Source organism: Canis lupus, chromosome 25 (genome assembly GCF_011100685.1).
Source record: "Canis lupus familiaris isolate Mischka breed German Shepherd chromosome 25, alternate assembly UU_Cfam_GSD_1.0, whole genome shotgun sequence".
Classification (NCBI taxonomy): Eukaryota; Metazoa; Chordata; class Mammalia; order Carnivora; family Canidae; genus Canis; species Canis lupus.
The window spans coordinates 30,167,674-30,189,181 of NC_049246.1; the positions used below are offsets into that span (position 1 = coordinate 30,167,674).

The 21,508-nt window shown below is 47.9% G+C and overlaps 1 protein-coding gene across 2 annotated transcripts in view; it reads right to left on the reverse strand.

The window, feature by feature from the left end:
* Positions 1-8,231: 8,231 nt before the first annotated feature.
* Positions 8,232-21,508, reverse strand: part of LOC486100 (L-gulonolactone oxidase) — a 31,886-nt gene continuing 18,609 nt past the window's right edge. The window contains exons 7-12 of one of the 2 annotated variants that reach the window (XM_038573748.1): positions 17,476-17,583; positions 16,473-16,549; positions 12,659-12,808; positions 11,624-11,788; positions 9,742-9,832; positions 8,232-8,975 (exon numbers count right to left, since the gene is read on the reverse strand). In XM_038573748.1, the coding sequence (XP_038429676.1) occupies positions 8,847-8,975; positions 9,742-9,832; positions 11,624-11,788; positions 12,659-12,808; positions 16,473-16,549; positions 17,476-17,583 (720 nt within the window). In that variant the 3' untranslated portion in view covers positions 8,232-8,846. The remainder of the gene's footprint in view (positions 8,976-9,741; positions 9,833-11,623; positions 11,789-12,658; positions 12,809-16,472; positions 16,550-17,475; positions 17,584-21,508) is intronic. The other variant, XM_038573749.1, reaches the window with a different exon arrangement.

The following is a 21,508-nucleotide window of genomic DNA, read 5'->3' on the forward strand; positions in this document are numbered from 1 at the left end:
TGGGGTGTCGTCCTTTTATGCTGGGCTTTTCTATCTCCCACACACCTTCATCTTGACATGGGAAAAAAAAAAAAGTAGAAAAGAAAAGCACTAGCTAAGATGGTATAAGGAATATCATATAATTGAGAATAAAAGGAGTGACAAAGTTAAACCAAGGATTTCTTGCTTTTAGAAGCAGAGATGTGTTCCAATGGCCAAGTAAAATAAATTTCTGAAAAGTGAATCTTGTCCATTCCAATATAAAATGGTTGATGTATTCTGATTGGGGTGGGTGAGATCTCCTGAAGGAATATATTGAAAATAAGATTGAAGAAGGGATGATAAATAGGCATGCTGGGTATTAAAATACCCAGCTGATCTTTTCTTTTTTCAAGATTTTACTTATTTATTCATGACAGACACACAGAGAGAGAGGCAGGGACATAGGCAGAAGGAGAAGCAGGCTCCATGCAGGGAGCCTGACCTGGGACTCGATCCCAGGGATCGAATGATCCCCGGGACCACACCCTGAGCCAAAGGCAGATGCTCAACCAGTGAGCCACCCAGGTGCCCCCCAGTTGATCTTTTCTTAATGGAGTCTAAATGGAATCTGTCGTCCCCAAAAGACAAAATGAAGCAATTTCCTTTTTCCTTGTAAGGGTTTGGAATTCCTGTGGCACTTTCTTGACTGTTGGCATTATTTGCTCCCATCCACACAACCTTCCTATCTTTCCCGGGACCACAATTTCTCATCTACCTGGATTTTTCCCTGGGGGCGTATTTACCACTTAGTCGGATATAGCTGGGCTGCAGTACCCCGTGCTGCCAGCAGAGGGCCCTGCCTGGCCGTGGTTCTTCCCTCAACATCACCTTACGAAACCTTAACCATTTTTGAGTATTTTCTAACTATAGAATTCCTTTCATCAAATATACTTCACATGAAGAAAACACATCTGGTGGCATTCCAGGTTTGTAGCAAAGTCCACATAGACATGAAAAGCTTAGAATGTGCTTAGGTTACCATTCCTTGTCTCTCTCTTGCAGTTCTAAGTATCTGCTGCATAAGTAACAGACTCCAAGGCTTAGCTCATCAAACAAGCTGAGTATTTTCGTATTACTCAAGGAAATTCAGAATAAAGTCAGTATGACTCACTTAGTGACATATATTAATATTAGGTTTATGGGTTCAGGAGACGTTTCCTAGAATGACCATCCTTGTAAATTGTGTATCACATTAATATCACATGCCTTATTTCAAGATTTACTTTTTGCTTTCTATTATGTCACTAGATTCTGGAAGCCACTATATCCAACTGTTGCTCCTTTTTATGCAATCTACTTAATACTGGCCTAGGCTCGCCTCTTTAAAGATAGCCTAAAGCCGACTCCGAGGTTTGCTAGAAACCCGCGTGTCCATCTCCTGCCGCCCTTTGCACAGTGGCTTTGTTGGGGGTCCTTGGATGTCTCTCCATCTCTCACAGGGGTCCTAGCCTGAGGCACTACAAAAGCCAAGGCAGGACATGAGATCACGAAGGCGCAGGGATGAAATGGGGAATTCCAGCAGGGAGACTGGCTAATGAGGCCTTGGTTTCTGGTCTCTAGGAATATTGTGGCAAAGTGGGAGCAGGGCTTGTTCTGAGAAGAGAGGGCTTGGCACCTGCCCAGCAAGGGGGATGCCACCAGCCTTGCGGTTAGGCCCTATGACACTTGATGGCCTTCTGCCAGAACACTGTAATAGAAAATAATCTCTGCTCACTACATGGGGAAATGACACCAGAATTACACAGTGTACAGCTTGTGCAACTGTACCAGTGGTCCTGGGCCAGCAAAGTGCTCTACCACTTGGGCCGATTGTTTCATGTAATCTCATTAAGTCCCCCAGTTACTCTCTAGGCAGAGGTCATTTCCCCCATGTTACAAAGGCTTCCAGGAGTAGCCTTCATTAGAAAAGCGTGTGACTCAGAAGGCTTAGATGGAAGAACATCTGACCCTTATCCTTGTGGCCCACAGAGGCTATCGAAGGGGATCTCAGATTGCTCACCCTTCACTGTGAAGCAGAGGGGAAGGGAGGAGGGAGGTTGGAGCCAGGAAGCTGCCCACGTGTGCAGAGCAGAGCTCACCACTAAGTGGTGGGGTTGGGGGTGAATGAAAGGCCATTTGGCTCAGGCTTCACTTACCCAGAGGGCCTCCCATTGGGCTTCTGACATCATCTCCAGTGGGGTTACACTTTGGTCACAGAATTACAGTGACAGTACCCAGAGCGGGCTGGAGGCTTGGGCTGCTGGCAGGGGCCGCCCTAGAGGTCTAAGGGTGCCCAAGTGAAGTTCAAAGCCAGCCCATGGAAACCATCATTCTGTCTACAAGGAGAGGACAGCACCTGGCAGTAGCAGTCTAGGTGACCAGACGGAGCAAGACCCCGCCCCACCTCAGATAACCCCAGACAGCTTGAGCTGGGGGTGGGGTGGGGTGGTGGGTGGAGGTGCGTGGATAAGGTCCAGAGCCAGACGATGCCCCTCCCGACTGCTCTGGACTCTCGGAACCCGGGGTTGGGGGTGTGTGAGGGTAGAGTGCCCCTCACCTCCACCCCTCCTCTGATGGGGGACGGGAGGGGTTCAGATCCGGATATTGGATTGACATTCTAAAGTACACAAAACCGGTTGTTTTATAAACTGCGGCGTGTCCAGGAAGGAAAACGATCTGCGGGAGATGTGATTTAGTGATGGGAACGGCCCTAGAATGAATAAGAATATTTCATATTTGTGTCCCCACCTGAGCTGAACCCCACGAGAGGCGGATTCCGGGAGCTCTTAGCCGCGATGGAGATGCAGCGCGCTGGGCGGAGGGCACCGGGGCTCAGGTTGCAGGGATAACAGGGACCGATTGCCCGCCGTCGTGCCACCTGGGAGTGGCAGAGCTGGGATCGAACCCAGGCCTGACGCCGGGGCTCACGGGGCTCACGGGAACCTCACCACCACCTTTTAGCCTCTTGGGCCTCCCACCTCTATCTCCCATCCAGCCAGCATGGCCTGGCATCTTCTGGCCGTGAGAGAGCAGCTTGGCAAACCCGGGACGGATCAGGTAGCTCTAAAGACAACGTGGAAAGGACTCGCCTCTGCAGAGCTTCTTGATATATCGAACCAGTGATCACCAAATCAGTGATCACCAAATCATCAGTAAATGGCATGTCCCATATGGGACAAATTGACAAGGTGGATGACGAGCTGTCCAGATGCCTGTGGGATATTCTCAACCACTGAGTCAGAATCCTGCAGGTTGGGACACCTGGGTGGCTCAGCGGTTTAGCGCCTGCCTTTGGCCCAGGGCGTGATCCTGGAGACCCAGGATCGAGTCCCACGTTGGGCTCCCTGCATGGAGCCTGCTTCTCCCTCTGCCTGTGTCTCTGCCTCTCTCTCTCTCTCTCTCTCTCTCTGTGTCTATCATGAATGAATAAATAAATAAAATCTATTTTAAAAAAAAGAATCCTGCAGGTTTATGATATGGCTGAGAGCAGGATGGGGACCAGTAGTTGGAACAGTCCTTCCTGCCCCCCCCCCCACCAGCCACTGCTCTGAGGACTCAGTTTGCTGATGGCCCACAGTTGCCTTCAGCCCACCCAGGCCTCTCCAGGGCTGCGGAGGTGCTTACTCAGGCTGGGAAAGGGGATGGAGAGAGGATAGCACCATTGCTTGTCTGCCCTCGTTTGTTGCCTCCAGTGCTCCCGGGAAGGGGGGTAGGGGGCAAAGACACTGACCTTGAACTAGTACCAGACATTTGCCCACAAGCTCCTCTGGATCTCAGTCCCCCTCCGGTGCCGAGTTCAAGAGAAACCAACGGCTCACCCAATCTTACCTGAAAGAACGCACATCGCAGGGGTGGGATGACAGGTGGGCCTTGTGTTCATAAGGAGACTTTGGACGACTGTGTATGACTTCATGTACGTGAAATCACAGAGAGGTGTCAAAGGAACGGATCCATTCCTCAACCTCAAACCCACATCCAAGCATTGGTCCACCTGCATGGAGTGCACAGGGTGCTGTTGGCCTTTCACATAAGAGCCTGCAATGATCTTGAACACGGCACAGCGTGGATGTCAAAAGTGGAAAAAAACAACCACCAAATTTGGATAATTTCCCGGAGATGTCTAGGTGTCATCTGGTCTCTGAAAGTCCCTGCCATGTGGGAAAGAAAACCAGGGGGAAAACCAAGATAAGGCAGGCTCGGGGGATTTAGTTCAGCTTTGCTCAGACCCTGCTTTATTGTATGGGTCCTCATTTATTTATTTATTTATTTATTTATTTATTTATTTATTTATAAAGATTTAATTTATTCATGAGAGACCCAAAGAGAGAGAGAGGCAGAGACACAGGCAGAGGGAGAAGCAGACTCCACGCAGGGAGCCCAATGTGGGACTCAATCCTGGGACTCCAGGAACATGCCTCTGGCCGAAGGCAGGCGCTAAACCACTGGCCACCCAGGGATCCCTTTATGGGTCCCCTTTTAGTCCATGGGTTCCTGCAGGGCTCCTAAGATTAGGATGCTCATAGCTACTTTTCCAGCTTCCATGCTCCCATTGTGGTTAGCTCCTGCCTTTGGCCTCATTTTAGTAACTAGAGACCTACAGGTAGGATCTTCCTTGTAGGGTACCCAGACATCTCTAAATTTGAAACCTAGGCTTGCATAAAGAACTCTTCCCTCTCAGCAACCCCCCTCCATGGCTCCCCTCCCTCAGGGTCTGCTCCCTTCTCTGTGGCATTCTTGGCTGCTTTACAGTTGGGCACTAGCCCACCGCACAGTGTAGGTCAAGGGTGGGCTGCTTTGTTTCTGCCCGGGTACCTGGGCTGTGTCAGCAGGGCTGCCACGAGGGGGCGCCATGAGTCCCTGTTCTGGGGCTGACCGTGGCTGCTGACCTCGAGAGGACCAAAGTTGTGTTGCAGCTCAACGGGTGGACTCTGCTGCCCCCTCCCTCGAGGCGGCCCTATCTATTCACCCTCTTAGCTATCCTCTTGGCCCTGTCCATGCAGGTGGCCAAGTTGGCTCAGCCAGTTTGGGGTTATCCTTGCACAGAGACACCTGCAAGTAAAGTGAGGGGGCATCTGTCTTGAGCCTTTAAATGTCTCACATCTTTGAATTTTGGGAAATTTTCTGGGCAGAAGTGCATCCTTCTGAGACCCTCAGAGCTCACCCGGACCCCTGCCATTCTCAGCTCTGCCCTGGCGGGGTGAGAGGCCAGGTGGCTGCCCTGAGGGGAGAAGCCACCCACAGTTCACTCACTCCACTTGGTGAGATTTGCAGTTTTTCTTTTGGCTGGTGACCTCTCACCCCAGATTTAACCTTGAGAGCCCGCATGGCCTAACAGCCCTGATGCTGCACTACAATTTAGTTTCCCATTGGCCCAAGGGAAATGCCATTCCTCATCCTTCCATCTGTTTCTTTAGAGGGTGCTGGCAGGCACTGTCCACTGTTAGAAACCCAGTCTCAGAGCATAGGTCTCAGCACCCATGATTTCCTAAATCTCCTCCCATGAGAATGTTTGCCACAGAGGGCAGAGCTGGCTCGTGCTACCTGAGGCTTACATAATAAGGCTATACTGGGAGAGAAAAGAAGCCAGCCAGTGGGAATCTGGGACAGAAGAACAAGCAGGAATCAAGGAAGGAGAGAAAAAGTGGATCCATATCAGCAATGCCCTTCAGGAGCCCAATTTATGGCCTCAGGGCACACCATTCAATATCAAGAGTATTCTGCACAATAATTTTTTTGGGAAGGATGAACTCCAGGCATCAAAAGATCCCAAATCAAAGGAAGAGTAAATTATATTCATCAAAAGCCTGAGCCAGAAAAGACATCTGGGCTCTCTGATAATTAGAAAGTCTATTTCCAGAGTATTCTTTGCCCTAGCATTCCAGGACTTGAAGTTTTTCTGAATCTCAAGGTTTCAGACTTCAGACATTGGGCTTCAATATCTGTGTCCTTCAATATCTGTGCGTCTCCCTCTGGGGAGTGCCAACAGGGCACTCCTTCCTAGAGCAGAAATGTTACTTAAAGATTTGGAAAGTAAAATGTTACTCAAAAGTTTAAAACACAATTACATAATGAAATAGAATGCAACATGCATCGATTTTAGAAATTAAGTTCAAACTCTCAAAAATGTAGGGTTGTGAGACAGACTTTGGTTGAAAGTTTTGAGATACTGCCTTTCGTAACTTGCTGTGTGATATCGGACAAGTTTCTCCACCTCTCTGAGCCTTGGTTTCCTCATCTGTAGAACATGAGAGTGAATGGATTTCGAAAGCCTCAGGGTTTTGCCTGCTATGCCTTTCCTTTAAGTAACTTTACTCATCTCTTATATGTACCCGTCTGAGTCCTCTGGAGAAACAGAATCAATGCATACTTCATACTCATCCAAGACATTGGCTCATGTGATGTTCCCAAGTCTGAAATCGGTGGGGGCAGCCCCACAGTCTGGAAACTCTGTCAGGAACTCAGGAGGCAGAGTTCATTCTTCTTCCAGAAACCTCAGTTTTTGCTTTTAAGTCTTTCAACTGATGGCACAAAGGCCACCCACATTTTTGAGATTAATTTCCTTTATGTAGAGTCCCTGGCTGTAGATATTAACCACATCTACAAAACATCTTCAGATCCACGCCTAGATTCAATAATTCAAAACTCGAGTCTGGTAAGTTGACACACAAAACTAGCTGTTGTGGCTGTGATACACACGTCTGGGCATGACCTTTGTGGTGCTCAGAAGAATCCTAAGCTTAAATTAATGCTCTGCTATCACCTGCCTGACCTTTTTGTTTTGCACTGGACCCTGTGACTGATATAATCAGCCCCGCCGAAGGGCTAGTTCTGGCTCTCATAGCCACGGTCTTGGATCTTTCGGCTGAGGTAGTTTTTGTCCAGGTGGGCTGGCCAGGTCTTCATGGCTATACCATTTCCCTGACCCTTCATCTTGTCTCCCGGGTATTACTATTTCACGTCCTATGCACATTAATTTTGTTTCCTTGAACTAGAATATACATTTCTTCATGTTCATTGGTGTAAGAAATATATAACATAAAATTTCCCATTTTAACCACTGTTAAATAAATAATAATGTCAGTGGCAGTATTAAGAACATCCACATTGTCATGCAAACATCACTGCCATCCATCTCCAGAACTTTTTCATTGTCCCAAACTGAAACTCAGTCCCCATTCACCACCCAGTCCCTACTCCCCCTCCCGGACCCCCTGGCCACCACCCTTCTCCTTTCTGTCTCTAGAAGTTTGACTACACCAAATACCTCATCTATGTGGAATCATACAGTGTTTCTCTTTTTGTGACTGGCCTATTACGTTTAACGTGATGCCTACAAGGTTCATCCATATTGTAGCATAAGCTAAAATTTCTTTCCTTTTCAAGGCTGAATAATATTTCACTGTCTGTATATTATACATTTTGCTTGTCCATTCCTCTATGGACAGTTGGGTTGCTTCCACCTTTGAGGATTGTGAGTAATGCTGCTCTGAACATGCTGTCCAAATCTCTCTTCAAGTCCCTACTTTCAGTTTTTCTGGGTATATACTAGAAGTGGAATTGCTAGATCGTGTGGTAATTGTATGTTGAATTTTTTGAGGAATCGCCATATTGTTTTCCAGAGTGATTGTGCCAGGTTACATTCCCCCCAGTGATGCACAACAGTTCTACTTTCTTCATGTCCTTGACGATACTGCTTATTTTCTGTTTTTTAAAAATTTTTATTTTTCAAATAATACTGATCCTAATGGGTGTGAAGTGATATCTCATTGTGGTTTTATTTGCACTTCCTTAATCATTAATGATGTGGAGCATCTTTTCTTGGGCTTATTGGCCATTTGGATGTCTTCTTTGGAGACATATCTACTCAAGTCTTTTGCCCATTTACAAATTTTTGTTGTTGTTGAATTGTAAGAGTTCTTCATATATCACAGATATTAACCTCTTATGAGATATGAGATTAGAATATACATTTCTTGAGGCCAGGAACCTGTCTTAATGTTCTATCAATCCCCCCAAAGCACTTGACACCTAGTAGGTGTTTAGTGAATATTCACAAAAGAATGGCCACTAAGTGTGAAACTAAGGCAAGTTGAAACTAAATTTGCAAAAGGAATACGCAGAGCATTTTCCGGGCAGACCCAAGACCCATTACCTCTGGAGGGAAGCCAGGAAATTAGTGAGCCTCCTGTTCCCAAACGATTACCTGGAGATGGAGAGATGGGGGCAGAGAGTGAATAATTCTTGGTCTTTATTTAAAAGAAGGCAAGGAGAGGCCCACTCCCCAAACACCCCGTGAAATAGACATGCTAGAGGTCAGGCTATGGGAGGTCAGGTGGACAGACAGAGATGGAGGAGGGCAGTCCCAGGGCTGGTGGCCACTCACTTGAGCATTTGAAACCCCCTCAAGGGTGTAAGGAGGTAGCATGCATGACAATTGTGCCCAAATATATGTTAATAGGGGCTCTGGAGTTACAGACACCCAGCTGGCAGGTGGAACCCGTGAATGACTGGATCCCTGACCTCTTAAACAAACATAACATTTTGGGGTTCCTCTATTTCCTGGGAAAACAGAAGGTGGTGGTCGTAGGTTTAGGAAAAGGGACTGCTCCATGGAGATGCAAATGGAGATTTGGGTGCTCTTCTTTGCACGGGGTTGTTGTGAAGATACAGGAAGTAGAATGGGGAGCCCTGCCCAGATCCAAGCTCATAGTTGTGGGTTGGAGCAGCTGTGGGTCCTGCAGAGAGAGGTCTGCTCCCCATCAGGCCAGTGGGACATTGAGCCTTCAACCTCACCAGAGGTGGGCCTGAGGGAAATGAGGTGGGCTCAATTAATTTCTGTTTCTGCTTCAGTAGAACACCTTCTCCAGATACGCGTTCAGGAACATCCCGGTGGGGTCCAGCTTTTCTCGGATGGCACAGAACTTGGAAAAGGCTGGGTACATTTTCTCAAAGTCCTTCCGGGTACAGTTGTGGGCCTGTGGAAGCAACCAGACAAAAAGGGCCTTGTTCCTTGGAGCTGACATTTCAGTGCGACTGCAAACAGGCAACCCTGTGTCTGTGTGCCCGAACGTGCGACACTCCTATCCCGGGGCACACACAGGCATCCACTCACTCACACATGCATGCATGCATGCACACAAAATGCATGTACCCATACCTACATGTGCGCGCGCGTGTGTGTGCACACATATCCAGGCATACGCATGCACGATGCATGGACACACATAATGTAAAGACCCAAATACGAGAGAGGAAGTTCTTAGGAAGGTAAAGAAGAAAAGTGTTACCGTGCTAACATTAAATTCTCCATGCCCCTTGCCACCTCACAGTGTGACCCTGGAGAGGGCTCTGGCCCCAATTCTACTGCTGATTAGGAAGTCAGTCCCATCACCTCGGAGAGACTCTCCGTTCCCTGTTAAAGGGGCTCATTGACTCCTGCCTTATCCTGCCTGGTGGGTTTCTATGAGAAATCAAATAAAATGAAAGATGAGACATTTCTCTGAAAACTCTGAGGCAGTTTTCACTGAGCACAATAATGGAGCTGTCAGAACAAGGATGCCAGGGAAGCTGGGTCTGGGTACAGCAGTGAAACCCTCCCTTCCTGTGACATGTGCTCAGCTCCTGGATGGCAATTTCTGAGCCTTGGGCAGGCAGAGGAAGAGAGGCACCTGCTGGTGAATCTGCAGTTCTCAGCAGTGGCCAGGCTGATGGCCCTGTCAGCCTCTCACTGGCAAATCCTACCTTGGCCCAGTGGGGCCTGCCCCCGACCTTCTTCATGATGGTCTCGTAGGTCAGCCAGTAGTCCAGCCGTGGCACATCCTTGCCGTAGGGCCTGGTGGGGAGCAGAAGGAGGTGAGGCCCCATTCCTGCCATAGTTAGGTGGCCTTCTCCGTGCCATACTCAGCACTTGGCATGCGGTGAGGAGTTTAAGCCGTGGCTCTGCCCGCAGGACATGGATGGCAGTGATCAAGCAACTTGAGGGGTTTTGCTCATTGCTCATCACTAGAAGGATTTCATAAATGGTTGCTTCCTCTCACATATTTTATAGTTGGCATCCGAAACTTATCATGAGTTTAAATATATTATACATGCACACACACATCTTTATGGTATAACATAGAAATATGTCATCTTTTTTTAAAATACCATGACAGTTTTTCTTTCTTTCTTTCTTTCTTTCTTTCTTTCTTTCTTTCTTTCTTTCTTTCTTTCTTTTTTTTTTTTTTTTTTAAGATTTCTTTATTTATTTGAGAGTAAGAAAGAGAATGGGAGAAGGGCAGAGGGAGAGTGAGAAGAATGGAGAGAGAGAATCTCAAGCAGACTAGCTGAGCACGAGGCCTGATGAGGGGCTCGATCTCAGGTCTCTGAGGTCATTATCTAGGCCAAAATCGAGAGTCAGACACTTAATGGACTTAACCACCCAGGCGCTGCTCAATATGTCCTCTTTTTTTAAAGAAAATATTTTATTTATTCATTTGAGAGAGAGAGAGAGAGAGAAAGCATGGGTGGAGGGGAGAGGCAGAGGCCGAGGGAGTAAATATGTCATCTTTTTGACAAAGCCTAGGAATCTCCAAATCCCCTCACTTGACATTTAGAAAGCAAGACCATAGAACCTTACTGCCAACAGCCAAGTCAGACTTACTGACAAAAAAATCTAAATCAAAACTTTCAAAAATTCAAATAAACGCGATGTATACCCATGGCAACTTTCTCACTTCTGATCTGCATTCTTAGGTAGGGAGAAGACAGATAGAGGGACAGACAGATAAGGTCTGAGCCTCGCCAACAATCTGTCCCTGTGTGAAATAAGCTGCCTCCCAGTCAATGCATCTTTCCAAAGCTCTCTTTTCTGGCTTTTTGGGACATGTTTCTGGAACAGCACATTCTATAATTGTCCCTTGGGCATCCTCTACGTTTGAGGTTTTTACATGCTGGAGAAATACCCCATAGTAAGATTCAGGCTGGGGGAGAGGTATGTTTTTCTCTTGTAAAGTCAGAGGAGGGCTGTTATCAATGAGGGCTGGAAGAAGAGGCAAAACGAAGACACATTTTACGGGGGAAATCTTTTTAAGAGATGGGCTTCTTAAACGTGCATGTCCTACGCCCTGTCCTGGAGACTGCTGTGTACAACTAACCAGGTAAAGATCATGCAGCTGTAAGGTACCTGCACGGGGCCTGGTGGAGCTGGTCGGGATGGGCGAATGCATCCAGGTAGGCAGCTCGGATGGAGCGGGATCCTCTTTTCTGCTTAACTTAAACCTGGCCTCAGAATCCGCCTCAACACGCCGTTCCAGGCTCTCAGAACCATCGGCCAGAGTAGGCACGCGAGATAGCATGAGTTTGCCACTGCATGATACCCATCTCCCAAGTGGTAGCTACTCGGAGTCACATCGCTTATTAATATTGATTATTGTATTAACATGACAGGGGATGGAAATGGTAGTTGTAGGAACCCAAAGGAGAGAGAGACTATCTTCTGCTGCCAGGATCAAAGAAGTCTCACCGGACAAGGTAGCATTTGAACTGGCCTTGAAAGATGGGTAGGGAGGGGGTCCTTTCAAAGCTGAGGAGCTGCCTCCCCAGCCCCTACCTCCCCTCCCCGCCCCCCCAGAGAGCCAGTCACCTGTACATGATGATGTTCATGTAGCAGCTGTCCCTCTGGAAGCAGGGGCTCAGCAGGATGTCATCCCCGCGGGTGAAGCGGACCTCCACAGGGAAGTGGGCCACCATCTTGGGGTGGGCCTCCAGCATGGCTTTCAGTTCCAGCAGGGCCTCCTTGGTCTTCTCTCTGCACTCGGCCAGGGGGACAGAAGCCAGCCCTCAGGAAGGGGCCTCCGGGAGCCCTCACACTGGGCTCCCCATGGCCCCCCCCAGCCCACGGGGGCTCCCAGCTCCTCAGGAGGCCCATTCTGGTGGCTGCTCTCAAAGTCCTTCCTATGGAAGTAGAGCCTCTGAATGTCCCTCCTGGCCAGCTACTAGGGCTCTTGGTTCAGCCCTGCCTACGCCTTGCCTAATCAGGGGGTTCCCTCAGGTGTCTGGCCGTAGCTGGCCCACCCCGCTGGCATCTTCCTTCTCTGTCAGGGTAAAGTCAGTCTGATTCTAATACTTCCACTTGTCCTTACAGTCCTTGCCCTTGAACGCAGTGATGGGACATCCCCTAAGCCCCTGACACCATCACCCACTTTCCTGCAGAGAGACAGACAGAGGGGACCATTCAGAGAGAAAGTTGTAATGAGTCATGGGCCACAGACCCAGCCTAGGTCCTCACCAGGTGTCCCTCTCAAGGGAGAGTACTAGCCTCTGGCAAACGAAGGGGGGCTCTGTCCACCGATGGACTGAATGCAGGGGACAGTCTTCCAGAAAAACAAGAAGCTGGGCAGGAAGCCCCACGCTCCACGCCCATGGGCTGCAACCCACCTCCAAGCTGGAGAGGGACCAACCAGGAGGACAGAGGGGACTCCGTGGCTGGTGTCCCCTCACAGGTAGGACAGCTGGGTAACAAGGGTGCCAGAAGGGGGCTCGGCCTCCAGTTTGGCCCCTGCTAATAATGGGCGAGACTGGGAACCTGGCTGACAGTGTACATGCCCGGGCTGCGGTGAAGACCCAAGGGTGTCTCTCTGACACAGGCCACCCGCAGCCTGGCCCGCGCGGCCCCTACCTAGGGATGGCCCAGTCCTGGACGTGCTGCTTGAAGCGGCACTCGTACGTGAAGATCTTGTGGCTGAGGTCGCTGCTCTCCTTCTTCCTGGTGAACAGGAGCCAGAAGAAGAAGCGATTGATCCAGCCCACGAGGCCTGGCAGGAAGGAACTGGGGGGCAGCACAGAGGGTGATTCAGGATCACAGCACCCAGCACTTAGCGGGTCCCCGCCGTGTGCTTGCAGACCGTGCGGTGAGTTCCTTACAAACCTCATTCTCTACAGACTCTGCTACTTCTGGATAGCCCACATGTTTGCCACTTGCTCTCCTATTGATGAACAGCTTGTTTCCAGTGTTTGGGTGGTTTTTTTTTTTTTTTTTTGCATTCTTAATTTTGGTAAAAAAAAAATACATGACATTAAATTTACCATCTTAGCCATTTGTAAGTGTGAAGTTAGCAGTGTTAAGGATATTCACATTGCTGGGGTACGGGATCTCCAGAATCCTGCCAGGCTGGAAGTCTGTCCCCAATAAACAACTCCCCGTTCCCCTTCCCCTCCCCAACCCTGGCAGCCCCCATTCTACCTTCTGTGTCTATGACTCTGCTCTAGGGCCCCTCACAGAAGAGCAATGTACAGGATTTGCCTTTTGTTTGTTAGTTTTTATAGATTTAATTTATTTATTCATGAGCATACACAGAGAGAGGCAGAGACATAGGCAGAGGGAGGAACAGGCTCCCTGTAAGAAGCCCAATGCAGGACTCGATCCCAGGACCCTGGGATCACAATCTGAGCCGAAGGCAGATGCTCAACCACTGGGCCACCCAAGTGCTCCAGGATTTGCTTTTTTGTGACTGGCTTATTTCCCTCAACATCTTGTCCTTAAAATTCATCCATGCTGTAGCCTGTGTCAGAACATCCTTCCCTTTTAAGACCGAATACTATACCATTATAAGTAAAGACCGCATTTTGTTTATCTATTCATCCATCGGACACTTGGGTTGCCTCCACCTTTTGGCTGTTATGAATAATGCTGCTGTGAACATGGGTGTGCAAATCTCTTTAAGTCTCTGCTTTCAATCCTTTTAGATATATACCCAAAGGGGACACAGGCTCTGAGGCCGGTTGCAGGGGCCTCCCTGGTCATCCCACTCATAAGCCCAGTTCCTGCCAGCCTAGCTCCTGTGAGCTGAACTGGCTCTGATCCCGTCAGTTGTAGCTTGTGCCTCTCCTGGAGTCACCCAAGACTCCTGGTAACAAGGCTTAGTCTGGCTTCTTCCTGCCTGTGGGGAGCCTCTGGTTAGAGGGACCCTCCCCAGACGCCTGTCCCTTGTCTCATCCCTTCTGTCTCATTGTCAAAAACCCATCCCAGCTGCTCAAAGCTCATGGGGGTACAGATAAGAACAGCAGATCCGGGGACCCCTGCCCCCTTAGGTGGGGCACTAGAGGCCATTGTGAGAGGGGAGGGAACACCTTTCATGCAGACTTGATACTGAATCCTCCAAACAACCCAATTGTTGCTAGTGGCTCTACTTTATATATGGGTAAACCACAGCCGAGAGAGGCTGAACGATTTACCCAGTCACACAGCTTGAAAATGAAGGGGTGAGGACCAGAGTCCGTGTTCTTCTGAATCCACAGCTCATGCTCCTCCTGTGGTCCCAAGCTGGTGAGTTTCCTGGGACTCAGAAAGGGTACCTGGGTGCATGCTGCAGGGGCAGGGCAGGAGAAGGATGTTGTCTGTTTCAAGGTAGATGTTCTCTGCTGTCTCAGAGGCCAACTGGCTGCGGTGGAGCTTCCACTGGCCCCTGGGAGAGGGTTATTCTAACCACAGGAGCTGAGCTCGGCCCTGGCCTTGGCTCACCCTCCAGGGACTTGTTCCCAACAGGCAGTCTGCCTTTCTGTGCTGGTCAGCTGCAGCCACCACCCTCACTCCTACAGTGGACCACGAACTCCTCAAAGACAGGCGTCAGGCTTTTCATCTGGCATTTCTTACACAGTTATCCAGGAGCCACCTCTAGGTGCCAGCCACTATTTGGGACACTAAGGACCGAGTGTGATGGGACAGACAGGGTCCTTGCCCTTGCAGGGACACTATGAGTCTTACAGTGAAGCAGCCATTTAAACCACCAAGCACAATCTGTTATTCACTTTTCATTCCCTCACTTTTGGGCACACAGCTTAGTGAGCGCTGCAGAACTGCCAGGGTTGGGGGAGCCGGGTGGATGCAGTTTCCAGAAGCAGCTAAGCCAGAGCCATGGGGGCTGAACTCAGAAGCTGTGGAGCTCCCACAGAGCGTCCACCTGGGGCCCGGAACTGGCAGCTGTGGTTTAGAGCCCAATTTATTTGGGTGCTCACTGGGCTCAAGCCCCAGAGACATACATGTAAAACTGCTGAGAGGCTGTGATGGAAGCTGGAGAGAAAGCCCCTGACAGGGCATTTTGCACCCTCACTCCCATCCACAATCTGCTGGAGCGGTGGCTCCCAGTGGGGCTTACTCATGGCTTCTTGTCCCATCCCTGCTTGGATGCAGTAAGTCCTGGCTTGTGTTCACTCTCCTAACACCTTCCAGGCAGTGAGTCACCCCAACGTGGGTCCCAAGTGGTGCCACCTGTTGCCCCCCTGCCCTGGAGAAGGCCAACTTTTTCCCAGATGCCGGGATTCAGACTCGTGTCCAGGACCACCAAGAACTTCAGCTTGTTCTGTAGGTCCTGCTGCGGTGCCACCCTTGATGGGCTTTTATGCCCTGATTTCTTAATAAGACACAGAAGTACCAAAGTAAAAGAAAAGGTGGCTAATTTTCACATTAACATTATATACATCTACACGTTAAAAGCGACAAAAATGCAAGACAACACAAACAGGGAGATGTTGCAACAAATTGCTCAAAATCTATAAATAAAACTCTACAGGACAGTACGCAAAAAATACCCACAAATTTCACTTAAGACAAAATAAAAGCACCAGGAGCAATGGTTGAGAATGCTCACAACAGTATCATTTATAACAGAAAAAAAAATTTCGGAAACAACCCAAATATCTGAGTATGGACAAATACATCATGCATATAGTGACTAATGAGTAATTACAGCTGTGCATATCAACATGGGTAATTATCATTATCGAAGCTGGACTACCACATTTATTATTTCAGGATTTGTAAAACTGAGCTATAAATAAGAACAAGGGAATGATAAGCATAAAGTTCAGGGTGGCGATTCTTCTTGGTGACGCCTTGGAGGCTGTGATTTGGGACTTTACAAAGACCACTCCAACTGTACTCCTGTTGTTTCATTTCTTTTTTTTTGTTTTTATTTGAATTCATCTATTGCTATTTTGGTTGTTTCATTTCTTAAGCTGGTGGTAATCACATGGGTGCTTATGACGTTATTCTGTATACTTTAAATATGTTTTTAATATTATTTTACATGTATAAAATATTTCAAAAAATTTTATAGAATGCCATCCCATGTCTTGGCTGGTGACAAAGTTACCACTCAAGGCCCCATGAAACCTTCCCCATCTCTCAGAGTTACATGTCTACTGGGCCAACACGGGGCCTGAGCATGAGCACAGATTTTAGGCTGGGAAGGCAGCAAACAGAATATGGGAAGATTTACATCACTAGGGGGCCAGAGAGTGGAGCCTGGCACTGGTATTTTTTAAAAAAGCTCCTTAGGTGATTTGAATGTGCAGGTAGGGTCAAAAATCCCTGCTCTAGACCCAGGAGACAGACCCATTTTCCATGCATAAAGGCCAGGGTATTATTATTCTGATGGACTGCATCCTCAACAGCATTTAGCAGATGCTGGAAGAAAGTACTCTTGCATTCCTACCTGATCCAGAGCAGGAACTCCAGTAGATAGAATCCGATGGCATAGTCCCAAAACCAGTTGGCGGAAGAGGAGGGGGGCTGGGAAAAAGAATCTGTGATCAGTGCAGGGCCAGAGCTCAGCTGCTTTCATCACTATACATGTACATATATATAACACGTATTTAAATTTTAATTAGTTAACATACAGTGCAATATTGGTTTCTGGAGTAGAATTCAGTGGCTGCTTTCTGATCTATGCGTCACCGTGTCCCCTTAGAGGGAGATGTAGTCCCAGGAGGGGCTGCATGTGTGTATGGGGGGGGTGACCCCAAAAATAGGACAATTGAAAGCCTCACTTCTTGGTGACACAGCCAATTCTCATGACTCTTTCATCTCATGTGTATTTACATACGTATTTATTTTGCACAAGACAATGTGCATCTGTCTCTCCTCCTCTGAGTCTACAAGGCAGGTGTCCAGCGACCACCATTTATGGACCCCATGCCAGTCTCTAACACACAATGAGTGTCATTGCTTTTGCCTGACTTGTCCCATGAACATTCATCCTGAGTGATGGCTTTGTGTTCTGCTGAGAAGCAGCCCATTTGCTAAGGACATGGTACAAGACCATTGGTTTCTTCACCTGTCCACTTGGGGGTGGGAAAGTTGGGGGTGGTGGAGGGTATTAGATGGTTTGAGGTATAGCCCAGGTGCCTGGTAGTTTATCTTATCCTACCATGTCCTGCCAACACTTCTGCTCCCCTGTCCCACATCTGGGCTGTGCCTTGACCTTCCTCCTACGCATCCTTACCTGTGGCCACATTGGACCTTTACTGTGCCAATTTTCCTTCCTCCTTCCACCTTCCTGCCTTTTCTGCTTCTATCCTCATGCTCAGTGATGCTCACTCTTCCTTTCCCTGTCACACCTCACTGATCATTGGGACAATGACAAATGTCAGCCATCCTGGGGACTGCAGGCTATGTGTGAGGATGGGAATAAGGTAGCTGTTGCTACCTGTTGCTACCTTATTGGTGTGGTCCTGGTAGATGACGCTGACGTTCTCACTGTGCGGGAACCAGAGGAAGCGGAAGTATTCGGATTTCTTCAGGTGGCCATCCAAGTTGTTAAGAACCTGACGTCAGCAGAGAGAGAAAAGGAAAACTGGGTTGGTTGCAGGATAATGGTGAGGAAGTACTAGAATTCAAAGCTTGAGGGTGCCTCAGTTTTTCCCCATCAAGAGAAAATACTTAAAATTGTTCCAACATTGTCAAATGACATGGAACGTGGTTTGTAATATGTTGAACATTGAAATGGTTCTTTTGCATGTTGCCTTCCCCGAGCAGTTCAGAGGATAGAAATGATTTCTTATTTGTCCTGACTTGAACAATTCCTAGCTATATGAGTTTAGGCAAAGCACTTAACATCCCTGTGCCTCAGGTCTATAAAATGGGACTAATAACAATACCCATGTCAGGATTGGTAAGAAGATGAAATGCACTAATGCCTAGAGAGTGCTTACAATGGTGTCATGAACACTGTACAGGTTAAGCAGCTGCTGTTGCTACCCCCACATTGTCATCATCATCATCCTTTAACCCCATAATGTCTAACACATTGTAGGTCCTTAATAAAATGAACAGAGGAATCTTGCTCTAATATGGCTCATCATTGCACTCTTGGAGATGACATCACAGAACAAATCATATCTTCCTAAAACCTGTCAAGCAGATACAGGACAAGGGTAAACAGATTGGGGGTTTGACAGAGAGCTGGGAGGTTGAGATAAAGCACCATCGGTCCTAAAGTAAATTCTGGATTTGTGTCCTGGTCTGCAGCTTACCAGCTGCATGGCCTTGGAAGAGCCATGTACCCGAGCTTTGGTTTTCTCACCAATAACATGTGGGCACTTGTGCAATGAAATGACATAATCTACATCAAAGCTTCTGCGTACAGTGGCTGTCACATGGCACGTACCCAAGGAACACTTTTGGTTCTGGGTTTGATCAATACTAACACACACACATCTAGGGTACTGGTCCTATTCCTTCCAAAGTCCCTAGCTGTGGCTTCCAGAAAGTCCTTTGAGGCCTCTGGGTAGCATCTCTCCATTTGTAGAATGAAGACACTAATCTAGCCTGCCTTCCTTCCTTCCTTCCTTCCTTCCTTCCTTCCTTCCTTCCTTCCAGGGCTGTTGTGAGGAGCAGGGGAAATCATGGATTTGAAAGCACTTTATAAGCTGTAAGGTCAACATGTGCGTACAGGAGGACAGAGTGTCAGGAAAAACAGGAGAAAAAAAAAAAAAGCTTACTGACCAAATGCACTATGGGGAATTTAGTACCCAGCATAGACAAATGGCTGGATCCAGTCATGGGGCAATACAGTATCCAAGAGATTTGTCCAAAGAGGTTTGCTAACCAGTGCATGGTGCAGCCAGGGATATAAGGATGGGTGGGTGATTGCTGCATTCAAGTGATGTGGCTGTCATCCTAACTCTCCTCCACCCCACCCCAGCTCCAATCTGTTGGTCACCCTGTTGTATTTCTGCAAATGTCTTCCCAGTCTTCCTTCTCCTGTGACCTACTGCTGACATCCCCCTTAGTTGTCATCTATACTCTTACATTGACCTCATAATATGCCTCCTTTCTCATCATTCCAGACAACATCTACAGAGAACATCCAAAGCAAGATCAGAAATCCCCATAAGCTCTCTTTTTCCTACAAAATAGAGCCCACAAAACTTAGTTCAGCAGCTGGGACCTCTGTCCACAAACACTGTCCAATACAACAGCCGCCAGCCACAAGTGGCCATTGAGCACCCTAAAAGTGACTTATCTGAATTGAGATGTATATAATTCAAATGCTCCTCATAAAGCCATCTCCTCCCATTCAAAGTGGCTTCTACTTATATTGCATCCATCCCAGAATTATACTGTAGTTATGGAAGCATCCATCTCTGAAACTGGGCAACATTCTCTTATAGGTTAGGGACCTATCTCATCCAGCTTTGGTTCCCCCTGCTAAGCAGAAATCAGCAAAATTTTTCTGTAAAGAACCAGATAGGAAATATTTTAGGCTTGGGGGGCCATATGGTCTCTGTTGCAACTATTTAACTCTGCCATGGTATTATGGAAGCAGCCATAGATAATACATTAACAATGCACATGGTTGTGTGCCAATAACAATTTTTACAAAAATGGGCAGTAAGACATATTTTGCCTACAACCCCTTGCCTTAGAGCTGCTGGAACAATGCATTGCACAGAAAATGCTGGAGTACCCTATCATTCCTTATTTGAAGAGCTGAAGGCCTTTACTGCTGTGCTAAAGGCCCAGGAAAAGCTCAGGATGAAATCCCAGGGCTCCTGTCACTATTGCTTCCATCCTGACAGGGTGATGGTCTGTAGGACTCTTATTTGGGAAGCCTCTGGGCAGAAGTGATTTTCCCCTGGGAAAGCCAGGAACACAGCCTGGTGGATTTGCCTGGAGGATGGGGCTGGGACACTGTAAAGGAGAAACCCCCCATCTCTTCATGTTTGGCATCCCGGACCATCCCACTGCATTGCCCAGAATCCCAGTAGTAGAAGTAATGGTGCCCTTCTCAGCTTTAGTGAGAATCTAGCTTCCTACCTAGAATGGAGTGACGAGAGTCAACCCTCCATTACATTTTGTGCCTCTCTGCTGACACCAATCATTTGTTTTCCTCCCTACATTAGAGAAACAAGGTATATCTTCCCCACCCCTAGACCTCCACTAACCGGCCCCCCACATAAAATTATAAGCTTCTAGAGGCATGAACCATGCACGATCAAGCTCTAGACTCTCTGTGGCCCCTAACTTAGCACCAAGTGGTTGCTGAACGGTGGAACAATGACCCCCACCCCACTGTAAATTAAACTGTCTCCTTTAGGACCTACAAACCATCCTAACTGGAGGAGATGATCCATAGGATTATGGATTTCGTTCATCTGACTTGTGTCTTCTGGGCGCTCTACCACAACCCTTTGGGTTCCAGAGGATTCTCTTCCTTGGCACACTATTGGCATGAAGTATAGAGGGTTCTGTCCCCCCAGATTTAGACTTTGTGACACTGCTGAGTTGGCTTTTGGGAACTGGCTACCAGGGTTGTCAGTAGTAGGCTCCCAGTACCATGGCTGGGATGTTACTCAGCATCGGTGGACAGCCACCCCAGGGAGTGGCTGGCATCTGGCTGCTGATGACAAGGTCAGTGACACACTAGGATCAGTACTGCTTCCTGGGGCGCTGCAGGAGGGCTGATGCAGCAAGCAGCTGTACTCATCACATCTCATTATGGTTTGGGTGGCATAAAGGGCAAAAGGTTGAAAACAATTTCTAAAATCTTCATGCTTTCTAACTGGCTGTGATTCCATACCAACCAAACTCCAAGAGTCTGAAATGCTGAGACTTTGTGAGAAAAGCCATGAAGGCTGCCCCTTTCTTAGCACCATGAAACTGGACATCTTTCCCTGCCCTACCTCCCTGCATCTAGAAACACTGATTGAAATTTCCCTGGGGCCAAGGAATGACTGTTACCCCTCATATAGCTTTGAGCAGCATTCAGAAATCATGTTGTAATGTATTTAAGAGAATCAGTAATGGGAAGCCCAGACTTGTATCTGAGATGGACCACCACATAGCATGGGTGGGAGGAGAAGGGGAAAATCCCAGAAAGGATGGATTTTTAATAAATTGCTGATCAACTGACCTTGAGTTATCTTGTATTGAGCACTGTCATATATTTTGTGGATGCTGGGGAGCAAGAAGCCTTAGATAAAATCCCTTGCCCTCCAGAAACTAATCACTGAGCAGCAAAAAGGAGAGGGAACATTTCAAGAATTGGTGACAGTGTTCATGAGCAAAACAGAGTGACCAGCACCCTTAGCCTGTTAAGTACAGCATTGACTTAGATGCTAGGATCTATCCACAGAGCAGGTGTCAATAGGTAATATTCTCTATGAGTAAAGTCAGAGGGAGGAGGCATTAGGGGTTCCTCTCTGAGGCTATAAAGAAGAGCAGGGGCTGACAGTTCACCAACAACAT